The sequence below is a fragment of the Anguilla rostrata genome, chromosome 5, assembly GCF_018555375.3.
Source record: "Anguilla rostrata isolate EN2019 chromosome 5, ASM1855537v3, whole genome shotgun sequence".
NCBI classification, from domain to species: Eukaryota; Metazoa; Chordata; class Actinopteri; order Anguilliformes; family Anguillidae; genus Anguilla; species Anguilla rostrata.
In genome coordinates, this window is record NC_057937.1 from 51,745,661 (window position 1) to 51,758,597 (window position 12,937).

The 12,937-nt window shown below is 43.4% G+C and overlaps 1 protein-coding gene across 1 annotated transcript; it reads left to right on the forward strand.

The window, feature by feature from the left end:
- The first annotated feature begins 1,696 nt into the window (after nt 1-1,696).
- Nucleotides 1,697-12,723, forward strand: LOC135255616 (cysteine--tRNA ligase, cytoplasmic-like). Its single transcript, XM_064337038.1, has 23 exons — nt 1,697-1,844; nt 2,724-2,978; nt 3,245-3,336; nt 3,534-3,622; nt 3,928-4,024; nt 4,164-4,262; nt 4,522-4,671; nt 4,907-5,047; nt 5,457-5,545; nt 5,758-5,879; nt 6,021-6,133; nt 6,344-6,472; nt 6,842-6,971; nt 7,121-7,224; nt 7,355-7,452; nt 7,702-7,891; nt 8,005-8,073; nt 8,225-8,306; nt 8,984-9,064; nt 9,202-9,269; nt 10,463-10,522; nt 11,122-11,205; nt 11,801-12,723. Exons 1-23 carry the CDS (start codon nt 1,823-1,825, stop codon nt 11,927-11,929), a joined length of 2,493 nt encoding a protein of 830 aa, XP_064193108.1. The 5' UTR covers nt 1,697-1,822; the 3' UTR covers nt 11,930-12,723.
- The last annotated feature ends 214 nt before the right edge of the window (nt 12,724-12,937 follow it).

Here is a 12,937-nt window from a genome sequence, read left to right on the forward strand (position 1 = left end):
GTATGCACACAATTCTTACAATACCTACATGAATACAATTTATAAAACATTTATGTTAATTCAGAGTAGTCAATCTAGCATATTCAAAAGTAAAAATGTGCTGCTTTTCCTGAAGACAGATGTCTACTGCCTCTCCATAAGCTTCAGTTATTTCAGGAAAGGTGATACATCTGATAGTAGCCTTGTGTTTTAAAGAGCTCATTATACAATGCATTGATCAGTCATTTTAAAAGTATATATGGAATACATATTTTATTATATATTTCATTTTTAGCTATTTCTGTGGTCAGAACAACTGTAGTTCTGGAATACAACACCAGCAACAGCCATTGAGGTCATGCACACATTGTAAAAGTACTTTTTATTGACTGAACAGCGGTTACTGAAGAAAATTTGCCCTCATCATTCCGAGAAAGTACCAACTGTCCCATTTCACATAGAGAAATTAAAAGATACCAATGCATACAAAATTGTCAGTAAACAGCGTCACATATCAGAGGAGACTGATTGAAGTGGTGACAAGCTCTGGGCAAAAAGAACTCTCACGCAGGCTACTTTTAGAAAGTGCAAGTCAAGGTCTAAGGTTTCTGAGTCTGGTGGAGTGAATGGTTTTTCCAGCTTGGCAGTTAGTTTTAAGTGTGCACTACAAGCCCATTTGGTAGCAAGCCTATTGGACTATGCTTGGTAGTATGGAGTGAAACCTAACATCTGTAATCATGCATTTTGGTACTTGATGCACACTGTCCAATTGTAAGATCTCTCAAAGAAGGAACGACCCAAGGGAACTTTTACACAAATGTACTATGCGTATCTGCATGCACGCACGCACGCACAGTAGGCTATCCATAATCCAGAATGCAATGGTGAACTTTCAGAGCCTGTTAGAAGGGACTATTTTACCAGACAGCTCTCTCTAGTGGTGGATTTTGGTAGGCACCGATCAAACGTTTCAGATCGAGATGTTGGTTGAATTAAGACAAATTTCAAATAGCAGCAAAGACAGTTTCATTCATTTTTCTTAATTGGTCGAAATAACAAACTGATTTAAAAACGAGACCTGATTGCAAAATAAATAAATTAATAAATAAATGCTTCACAGATATACTCCAAAGCAACGCTGTCCAATGTTTCCTTCATTATTTCATGTAATTTCCCCTGTGCCTGTGTTTTTCATTGTATGATTCTAATGTCTGATTGTAATGCACCAACTGAGCACATCTGTTCACGTTCTATTGCATTTATGGAAGTTTTACAGATATACGTATATTTTTAAATGGTTGTATATTGCATAGCCTATATAACCTCCCCATTTGGGTGTTCCTTAACGCCCAGTGTAAAGTAACGCTCCAAGGATAAGGTTTCGGATCACTGTATCTACGGACAGGATTATGGGCTAAAAGAACGCCCACGTGGTGGTCATGTTTGGCTTTTACAGGCAAGCTGTGTCTGATAGATTTCTAGATTACGGTGTTTTGTACACGCAAACCTTTTTAACTACTGCTAGATGAAAATCACAACATGGTCTCGCTACTGTGCAGAAATAATATATATATATATATGTTTTCGCTGTTAAAAGTATCTTGATGAATGCCAACACAAAGCCAGCTGCTTGGTATTTGTCGGCCAAACTTCTTACATTTTGTGTGTATGATGTCATGGCGTCGGCTTTTTGGTTGGTGTCTTTTTTTATCCTGGGAATGTTGTTATTCCTTTGGAATTGCTTTGGAATTTAAAACCAACCTGGCAACCCTCCTCCCATCTTGAAAGCGGAAAAACACGCCTCTTCCGGACACGTTGTTGCATCAGAATCTGGATTGTAGCGATGGCAGGACCGGGAGAACTGGGTAGGCTGAGATATTACGCTGTTCCCTCAACCTTTCTTGTAATAACACATTAGTGGTTGTGGCGTTTATGGTGAATTGATTTTTTTCCATAATATACAGTCCTGCAGTTTTCACAGTCTAAAACACAATTATTAGACCTACATTGTCCTCATGGTTGCAGTTTGTTACTGACAAATGTGCGGCTAGCTATATAGCTAGGCACTGATTCAGATGATTAGCTTGTTAGCTTATTGAGCTGGTAGGTAGATTCACAGCTGCTAGCTAGATGTAGTATTTTGATTATTCCTGTCCTGTTTTGCCACGACCCTTTCAAGCGTCGCTGACTCGCGAGCTTCATTACATTTTGTCATTCAGGTGACATTTTGGTTCATTACAGCCTGATCACGTCAGCAAACTATATTTTGGTAAAATACTTATTTCCACGTGTTGGCGGTCTAACACCGGTTCACTTTGCGAACTAAACACTTCCAAGTGCGACTTTGGTGAGGGATAATTTAAAAGCTAATCATTTCGCCTGACACCCATATAGTAAGCTGCCAAACACCGTTAGTTAATTGATTTATGTTGTGTTATTCATCACTTACTAATCATGCCACTGTAGTTTGTTGGACACGTAGTTCTGTCAATATCGAGTTCAAGTTTGGCATAACGCGCACTGTACTGAAAGTATGGATTGTGTACAATAAAAGCTACGAATAACGATACTGTACTCTACTCATCGGCTCTGCTGTACTCGTGTCCTATTCGTGTAGCTAAAATTGCTTGGGTGCAACAAAGGGAAACGACAAACTTCCCCGCTGTAAAGGATTATATAACGTTTGCATTTTTGTCATCATTAGGATATGCAGTGATATTTGTTTTTTGTGTGGGTGTTCACAGCTTTTGATCATGACTTCTTGCTGCACATAAGCGACGAAGTCAAGAGGGTGGCGGCCCTGAACGAGTACCTGAGCGTCCGCAGCTACCTGGCCGGATTCACCGTCTCTGGGGCGGACCTGGAAACCTTTGAGCTCCTTCGTGAGCCTCCGTCCCCGCAGCACGTGCATGCTCTGCGCTGGTACAGGCACATAGCGGCCCTGCGGACGAGCCAGCATGCACCAGCCCTGAATATAAACCCCAGCACAGAGTACAGCTGTGAGTAGATGTCCATCCATTCAAGTCCACCCCCTGTCCTGGCGATACAGTTTGTTTTAGATTAATGGACACACCCCAGTCAGAAACAAGTCTTTGCAAAATGCTGATTTGCCTGGGTAGTCTCCCTCCCTCACAGACCTTTGTAAAAATTTCAAATAAGTTTAACACAAGTACCTCAGTATGCATTAACATTACCATGCAACACACATGGAGGCAGTAGAGGCAGTGATTGACTACTATTGCTGAAGATCTATCCTGTTTTTCAGCGAAGGAGAAGAGGGTGCAGCCTCCTTGGTCTCCTCCGACAGGAACAGAACCCCCAAAACTGCGACTGTACAACAGCCTTACTCGCTCCAAGGTTAGAGTTTAGGCTGTTCTGCCACTGCTCTGTTGTGGATAAAGGCTCATTTTTGACAATGGAATGCTTATCATTGTGGGTTTTGCTAGTTGGCACCTGATTGTATGTGCAGTCATTGTTTTTATGCCATGTCTGTGATTGGTTATGGGTTATGGGAGGAGTTATGGGTGCTCTGTGTGTGTTTGTGATTGGTGCAGGAGGTGTTTGTCCCACAGAATGGAAGGAAGGTTCTGTGGTACTGCTGCGGACCCACTGTGTACGATGCGTCACACATGGGTCACGCCAGGTAATCCAAAATTAAAGAGTTTTCAGTCTGCATTTCCTGATATGACATTTTGACTCTGCACCTTTTGCCCATAACTTTCTGTAGTGCATATGTTTGTTTTCTTGTGGTGCCCCCACCATGTGCCAGAGTACTGTGTACACAACTGTGTACACAACAGACAAGGCCCTATTCTGCTGCAGGGAGTTTTGTTTCACCTCCTGAAGAGATTCCATGGAAACTAACTGTGAAAGCACTTCTGTAGTACGTCTTTGTGTTGCAGCATGTGTCAGTGAACTGTCAGTTTACATGGACCTTGGTTGTTTCAGATCGTACATCTCATTCGACATCCTACGAAGAATACTGATGAACTACTTTGATTACGATGTCTTTTACTGCATGAACATCACAGACATCGATGATAAAGTAAGAGAAATTTGTTACATCTGCACGACTATCTCATCTAAATGTCATGGACGATCTCCCCCTTCAGTGAGTCATCAAAATTTGTTGGTTGTTTAGTTCTGAAGATGCTTCTCCATGGTAACGGTATTCTGCTTCACAGATCATTAAAAGAGCTCGACAGAACTACCTGCTGGAGCAGTACAAAACCAGGAAACCTGCCCCATCACAAGTGCTACAAGACGTGCTAACGGCCAGGGAGGTGAGTGCTGGGAAATGTAGAATAGGCACATAGAAATGTGGGAAATGGAATGTAGGCACATAGTGGTCAAGTTGAATTTTCAGTTAAATTTTATCCAAATTGAGTGAAATTCAGAAGTTCAGTTTCAAGTTTGACTGAAAAGTCAGCTTTCTTTTTCTTGCTTTAATGAAGGTTGAGAGACGTGTGGATGTATGTACAGTACCTGTACATTTAATGTTCTCAGTGTGAACAGTGGTGAGATGTGCTCAATCTTCCACAGCCTTTTCAGGCCAAGCTGGTGGAGACAACAGAACCAGACAAAAGACAGATGCTGGAGCGGCTGGATGCCGCAGTGACCGCTGCACTGGGTCCCCTGCAGGGGGCGCTGCAGGACGGAGCTGCAGACACAGTCATACAGAGCCATGCGCAGGTAGGATGATGTTTGAGCCAACAGAGTGGTGAGGCATCATTAACCTCTATAAGGGTGCTGCTGTCAGGGATTATCAGTGGTTTTAACCAATCATGATGTACTTTATAGAGAAAAGTCTTTTCATTGGTTCAGACAAACCGATTGTTGTTTTTTTTTGTGGCAGCTCTACTCATTGTATTTGAGACTGATTTATTAGGTCCATCTATTAATTATCTGCTGGTTTTAATTCTTAAAGGTTTTACTGGATGAAGCTAAGGATCTGTTATCTGATTGGCTGGATTCCCAGTTTGGCAGTCAGGTGACAGAGAATTCCATCTTTTCACTTCTGCCAAAGTATTGGGAAGGAGAGTACCACAAGGACATGGATGCATTGAATGTAAGGGCAAGATATTCGGTCACAAATGTGAAAATATTATTTATGGCTTAACATAATGGTATATTGTTCTTCTGATTTAAAAAAAAATGTGTGCTGAATTGCGTTGAATCATTAAGAGAGAATCTATCCAGAACAGGAAATGCAAAATTTTCACATGTATGGAACTTGACATGAGAAATTTCTTTTTAGCAGTCAGGTATTGTGAATAGCACCCCTAGGGAATGTGTTAATCTTTCATTACTCAGAATGGCTTTCATAAACAGTCTTTTATTGCAGCACATCTATACATCAGATTCCAACCAGTCACTTTGCTTATGTTTTAATATCCATTGTACCACCATTCCCAGGTGCCTTGTAATGGCTTTGCCTTTGTCTGAGTTATCTCAGAGCTCTGTGTGTCTGTGTCCAGGTGCTTTCTCCCGATGTACTCACCCGGGTCAGCGAGTACGTGCCTGAAATTGTGGAGTTTGTCGAGAAGATTGTGGACAATGGTTTTGGGTGAGCTGGAATTTCTGCATCGTTCACCTTTCTGATATCTCTGGTAATGGCTGGAGATCACCTGAGAGAATAGAATTGGGGATCACTTTGTTGTCCAGAAACATTATATAGTGAATAAAACAAATAAAAAATATGTAAAATTATTTAGAAAAAATGCATACATGCATCATCAGAAGATAACACAGGAGATCTTTTGTCCCCTCCCTTGGCAGTTATGTGTCCAACGGGTCAGTGTATTTTGACACAGCCAAGTTTGATGGCAGCGACAAGCACTCGTATGCCAAGCTGGTGCCAGAGGCAGTGGGGGACCAGAAGGCCTTGCAGGAGGGAGAGGGTAAGTACAAGGATGGGCATGGGGAAGTTTTTAAAGAGTGTTGGGAATTCTGGGTGGTTTGTCCAGCGCTTGCTCTGGGTGCATTGATGCTCCCTTTTGTGGGCCGTAGCTCTACTAATCGTCCATCGCCTGTTGTCACAGGTGACCTGAGTATCTCAGCTGACAGGCTCAATGAGAAGAAGTCTCAGAGTGACTTTGCCCTGTGGAAGACCTCCAAACCTGGGGAACCATCCTGGGACTCCCCCTGGGGGAAGGTAAGTGTTCGTACACTTGTACCTGCTTCTCAGCAGTCTGCACCAAATTAAAACTGACCTAAATTATGACCCAAAAATTCTGAGCTTAGCTTAGTCTTTCATTCCTGTATGAATTGCATTATCACATTGATGATCTCTGTTACCAATACCTGTCTGGTGTTTCATGGCCTTCCACCACGTTTGGCTATGGAATTTTTCATGCTTTCACAGGGTCGCCCTGGTTGGCACATTGAGTGCTCTGCTATGGCTGGCTCAATTTTGGGAGAGTCCATGGACATTCATGGAGGAGGATTTGATCTGCGGTTCCCCCATCATGACAATGAGTTGGCACAGTCTGAGGTAAGGATTATCAAACTGTGCATTAGTACATAATAAATACTGGAGTCTGGTTGATTTTTAAGGTTGGGTTTACGTAAACAGATTTTTGGTTGTCTTCTGACAATCTTAATATTCTGACCTTGTCCTGTCTGTGAGCGCATTCCACATACTCTCTTGAAATGTATCTGAAAACAATGATAGAGATTTTATATAATATGTACATATATAAAGTATGACTATAGACTCAGTTGTTTTTTTTTTAGTTGAAATGCATTGCTGGATATGGCTGATTTTGGAGAGGACTCTACTTCAGCATGGCCACCACCTGCTGAAGAAAAACAAAAGCATTGCAGATGGTGATGAGCCAAATCTGCATTTGTCTCCACACAGGCCTTCTTCGACAACGACCACTGGGTCCGCTACTTCCTGCACACGGGCCACCTGACCATTGCGGGCTGCAAGATGTCCAAATCCCTGAAGAACTTCATCACCATTAAGGATGCGCTCTCCAAACACACCGGTACCACCTGAAAATTTGCACTTACCTGTTCAACCACATGCTATGTCCTGTCCAAACACACAAGTATACTTTACTTGGCCAAGCACATGGTAAGTGATGCTGAGATGTTATTTTTTTTCTCTCTCTCTCTCTCTCTCTGTCCATTGCAGCTCGGCAGTTGCGGCTTGCTTTCCTCATGCACTCGTGGAAGGACACCTTGGACTACTCCAGTAACACGATGGAGTCTGCCATCCAGTACGAGAAGTTCCTGAATGTGAGCAGCGCACCTTCACAGCCATAATCACACGTTTGTACTGGCCTCCATAGCTACGTCAGCTGTTATCGTGTGTGTGCTTGTTTGTAATGTAATGAATGTATATGCAACGCTGTCTGGCTGCCTGCAGGAGTTCTTCCTCAATGTGAAGGATATACTGAGAGCCCCTGCTGACATAACTGGCCAGTTTGAGAAGTGGGAGGGGCCAGAGATGGAGCTGAACCAGAGGTGAACTCACAGAGCCCCCTCCACACTGAACTGTGGAAGTGCCTTAGACCAACAACTTACCCACACTCAACAGGCCAGGCACTGCTCATCAATGCCATGAGCTAGCCCCAGCTAAGCCTTAACAGGACAACTGGCTCACTACAAATCTACAATCAAAAACATGTTTGCTGTGACTCGGAACATAACCAATATAATCAGCTGCAAATAGCAGAATATGAGGGGTGTTTAATTCTCGTTTCGTCATCCCAGTTTCTACGAGAGGAAAGCTGCGGTTCACGAAGCCCTGTGCGACAACATCGACACGCGAACCGCTCTGGAGGAAATGAGGTCACTGGTTGGCCAGAGCAACGCTTACATCGCCAGCCGGAAGAGCGCCAAGTTGGCACCCAATCGCTTGCTGCTTGAGAGCATTGCCCTCTACCTCACCAACATGCTGAAGGTGAGGCATTGGTCACTCACTTCCTGTTTTATGGGACAGACTGTTGGATTGTTGTGCAGCCATCACCAGCTGACCACCCCCCCACCCCTTCTCTCTCTCTTTCTCTCTCTCAGATGTTTGGGGCAATTAACGGAGCGGAGTCTATTGGGTTCCCAGTGGGAGGAGATGGACAGAATGTGGACGTGAGTATGGTGGAGAGAGTCATCACTAAATATGCAAAGCTCTCATTTCCTGATTTTTGCATTTAACAGAGACATTTGCTGAGGAATGAAGACATTCCTTTTGTGGACAGCGCATTTGTTAAGCTCACATTTTTTTGCTTCCAATCTACAGCTGGAAAGCACTGTGATGCCCTACTTAAAAGTGCTGTCAGACTTCAGGGAAGGAGTTCGGAAGATTGCCAGAGAAGAGAAGGGTAAATCCTGGCTCCCGTAAACATGCATTTCCTGTTTATTTATGATGGGTAAACTATTAACTTGCTGTAATCTCATAAATAGCACACACTGCATTTTGCAGTAGAGTGCAGCCTTCTGGTTGACCACTAGGTGGCTCTGCACTTTGTGAATTTAATCATTTGTGATGAGGCTGCGCTATCCCCCATAGTGATTATCATTAGTGAGCCGGCAAGCTCTTCCTCCTTTTTCACAATATTCCTGTTATGAACTGATTTTGCCAGTTCAGTGTCACTGCTGACTGTGACCACAGCAGTAGGTGTAGACGGAGTTTCATGTTTAAATCGTAGGTTACCACTGCATTAGTTCCTCCAAACAATGTCTTTGGTTCACACAAACTATCAGTCGTCCTCAGTGTGAGACGATCCTTTCCTTTACTAACTAGCTGCAGTCTCTCCTATTGTATTGCTGATTCTGTAGTACTGTTCTTGTGTGCAGTGTGTAAAATACACATATAATTTGCACTTGGATGCATTGGATCCTTGCTTGGCTGTGAATGGCATGGCAGTGACTCAAGAGGCACAATTGCCAATTCCAAATTGAGGATGTAAAATGGTAGAAAAATTGCTAAGGAAAGGAGAATATATTCAAGTATCGTGACCGTGTGTCTATGGTTTATTTGCTCCCCCCCCCCCCACAGTGACAGAGGTTCTGCAGATGTGTGATGAGGTGAGAGACAGCACCCTCCCAGAATTGGGGGTACGCCTGGAGGACCATGAAGGTAACACACTCACCCATCACTCTGATCTCAGTCTCCACTAAATGAAAGACCCCCATACATTCCACCCCTCAGTGTGCTATTAATGCATCTGATTGTTTTTAAAAGCCTAGTGCTACACCTCTCCTCTCTCTCTCCAGGTCTCCCCACAGTGGTCAAACTGGTGGACAGAGAGACCCTTCTGAAGGAGAAAGAGGAGAAGAGGAAGGTAAGAGCAGCTAATTAAAGGCCCCATTCATCCAGCCGTGCCTATTCTATTCATAGCCACCATCATTCATCTCCCGGCTATCTCACAGTCACAGTGAGCCTATCTGTGGCTCCCTCAGTGGAAAACTGTGCCCGGCTCCTTGCGCTCCGAGCTCATTGCTAAGAAAAGAAAGTGTCAGCCGCTCAGACAAAGCCATTAAAAATGCATGGGTGCCATCCCAGTGCTGCTCCTTCAGAACATAAAGGGAAGAGTCTTGTTGCACTTGCTGATTGTGAGGCCTGTTTTGAGTTACGTGCATTTAGACACAATTAGGCCGTCGGCTTTGCTTACTCATCCTGGGGGTGGGGAGGGTGGTCCAGCTTATGTGTGTCCTTGGTCACTGGTTGCCTGGCGCTTCAGTAGAAGTCTTGAGAAAGCTCACCCTAGTAACAGGGTCAGGGCTCTCCATCGCTCTGTGACATCACAATCAGAGAAGTGCAGAGAGAGAATTTCACATCACCATTCCTGGTCATTAGTGGTGCACGCTCTGTGTAATCCTGCACACTGGTGTTTACGGGGGCAAGCATGCAAAGCCTGCACTCACACTGTTGAGCTCAGGGCAGGGGGGGGGGGGGCGGTTGGGGGTGTTCAGCTTTATTCTAAGGTTTAGGGGCGCTGCTGACTGTGCAGTAGTGGTCACATTCCAGCGGGTTCAGGCACGTGCTGAAACTGAAAGGACGGACTGCAGCACAGCGTGGTTTTAGAGGGGCTCTGTTCTAAAGTGCAGGACACACCGCTTTGGTTTAGCATGCTGTTCACAGAAGCAGGTAAATGCCGGTGATCAGAAATGAAGCAGCTCAGATGTGGTGGGCATTAAATATATTTTCCATCCTAGTTGAATACTTGGTTTTTGTTTTTCTTAAGTGTACTCAACGCTCTGTGTTCTTATTTGAGATCATGTGGCACCATTGGAAAATGTGAATGTGAAAGGCAGCTTTGTTTTAGTGTCCCACTAATAAAACAATTTTAGTACTTAGTCAGTAAAAAATTATTAACTTAGTCATTATTTTTTACTGTTTGAAACATATGGTGCCTTTAAGCAACAAGGGAATTGCCAGTAATACTGTTGTATACCATGGTGTAGCTCCAATGGGTGCTACTGCTAGTTCCCCTACAAAAAATATAATCTTTTCTCTCCTTGTGTTGTCTCAAAGGTTGAAGAGGAGAAGCGGAAGAAAAAAGAGGAGGCATTAAAAAAGAAACAGGAGCAGGAAGTGAGTTAACTGTGTCCACTAAAATACACAGGGACAAGACACGAGTAAACTATACACTAATGAGGAAACAGGAACAGGAAATTGGTAAACTGTGTCCACTAAAAATAAAGAGGAACAAGAAGTGAACTGTACACACCAAGGAGTTCAGTGGTATGCACTAATGAGGAAACCGAAACAGGAACAGGAAGTGAGTAAACTGTGTATCCTTGAAAAAAATAAACAGGGATAGGAGGTGCATAAACTGTGGCTTCACGTATCACAGTATCGGTGTGCATTTTCACTGTGTGGTCTCAGGCTGTGGTCAGTTTTTTGGTGCTGAGACTCCTCTCTGTCTCAAATGGTCTATGTTTACCCTTTAACTTCCTTGGTGAGAATTTTAACTTGCCATCATGTCCACGTATATGATTAAGCAAGCTAGTCCACAGGTCTGGGCTGAGACAACATCACCTTTTCTGTTCTTTTCACTGCTGGCCTAGGCTTCACTTAAAATAGGTGTGTGCGTGTTTGTGTGTGTGTGAGTGTGTAAGTGTGTGTTTGCGCATCTTCTGAACACTGTGAAAGGCTAGATACTCAACCATACTCCCTTCTCTTTCCAACAGAGAGCTCGGTTGGAAAAGATGAAGATTCATCCCAGCGAGATGTTCCGCTCAGAAACAGACAAGTACTCCAGCTTTGACGAAACGGTAAGGAAAGGATTCAGATTCAGATTCAGACAACTTTATTGATCCCAAGAAGGGCACATCGTTTGCAGCTTACCCAGTCCATACACACAACTCCGGTTGCAGTTGTGCATTGATTATCAAATCTCTGTTCATTTCCTGACCTGGACAATAAAGTTTGTACATTCCCATGAACAGGTCCTTTTGTACAAAGTGAAGATTAGTAACAGAGAACACTGACATTGGCAAATATATCCAGTGAATCCATGCCTGGATTCAATCAACATGTGTGTTTAAATTAGGAGAGTTAATCAGTCACCAGAATTAAATGTTCATATTCTGTTTGTCGGGGGAAAAAAATCCAGTCCCAGATCAGTGACTCTGCACAGCTATGGCTTAACCTACAAGGTCCAAGTTAAACAATGCGGTTGTTCCCTGCACTTGGAACGGTACTTCTCTCTAGGGTTTTCGACACACTTGTTCCTGGTTATGGTTATACACTTTGTTGTACGTCGCTCTGGATAAGAGCATCTGCCAAATGCCTGTAATGTAATGTCTATGATAAAACAAAAACTTAATCCACTTATTTTTGATCTGGGCTGTTATTTTATTGCTGCAGGGATTCCCCACTCATGACGTTGAGGGAAAGGAGATCAGCAAAGGACAAACCAAGAAGCTCCGTAAACTCTATGAGGCTCAAGAAAAGTTGCACAAGGAGTACCTCGAGGCCACCCAGAACAGAAGCTGAGGATTCTGGATAATAAACCGGGCCTCCAATCCAGACTGACCTCGCCCAACCCCAGGCGCCGCCCACAGCATCTGCACTTTCCTGCCCTGTCGCACCTGCCAAAATAGACCCTCACTTTGGGACCTGAGGGGGGAGCACTTGCTGTTTTTCACCAATGGGAGGAGCTGATTTATACATAGCATTTTATTTGGTGTATAAATTTGCAGTGAAATGACTGTGAAGTAAATTGATGAGTGAGTCAAGTGAGTGTGTGTGTGTGTGCCCTGCCTTTTGATGGGTTTTCCCCAATGAAAAAAATACAGACTGCATTTTGTTTCAAATTTGTATTTGTAATGTAAGGACTGGGTCGTAGCGGAGCATTTTCCACTAGCTGCTAAACTTTAATGACTGAAAGAAACATTTAAATGTGTAAAATGTGTAATCAATGTAGCTTTGTCTTACGCTTGACCCTGTGTCTGAAGGTCTGTGCACAAGGTAGTGGGTATAAACGCTAAGGGGGACATGAGACTCAGGCCATTAGCAGAAACCAAAGACTGGGGTGAGATTGTTACAGACTGGTAGTTATTGGGAGAAAGGAAATATTTCCTGCAGATCGAATCATTTAAACCTGTTGCTTCTGTACAGAATTCATTTGAAAACCTTGAACCTTTTGTGCCATATTAGTGTGTGCTAGTGCATGGAAACCAAGGCAACTAAGTACAACAGTTCTGATGGGAAAAATATATCCCAGTTCTGTTTTCCTTAAGTCTCTCTGTAAACTGTGATTGTTCAGTAAGTTTTACCTTCATTGTCAAGTTTGTGTTGATTTGATTGATTGATTGATTGATTGAAATTCTTTATTGATCATTAAAATACACAAGGCCCCTCTAGCCAGAGATGCCCCAGGGGGGGGGGGGGGGTGGCTATGGAGGGTGTTGAAGGGGCATCATGAATAGGCAGCCAACGGGCTGCTAGCAGCTTCTAAACATACATCATTTCATTTAAAAAGAAAGATCAATCACAATACAA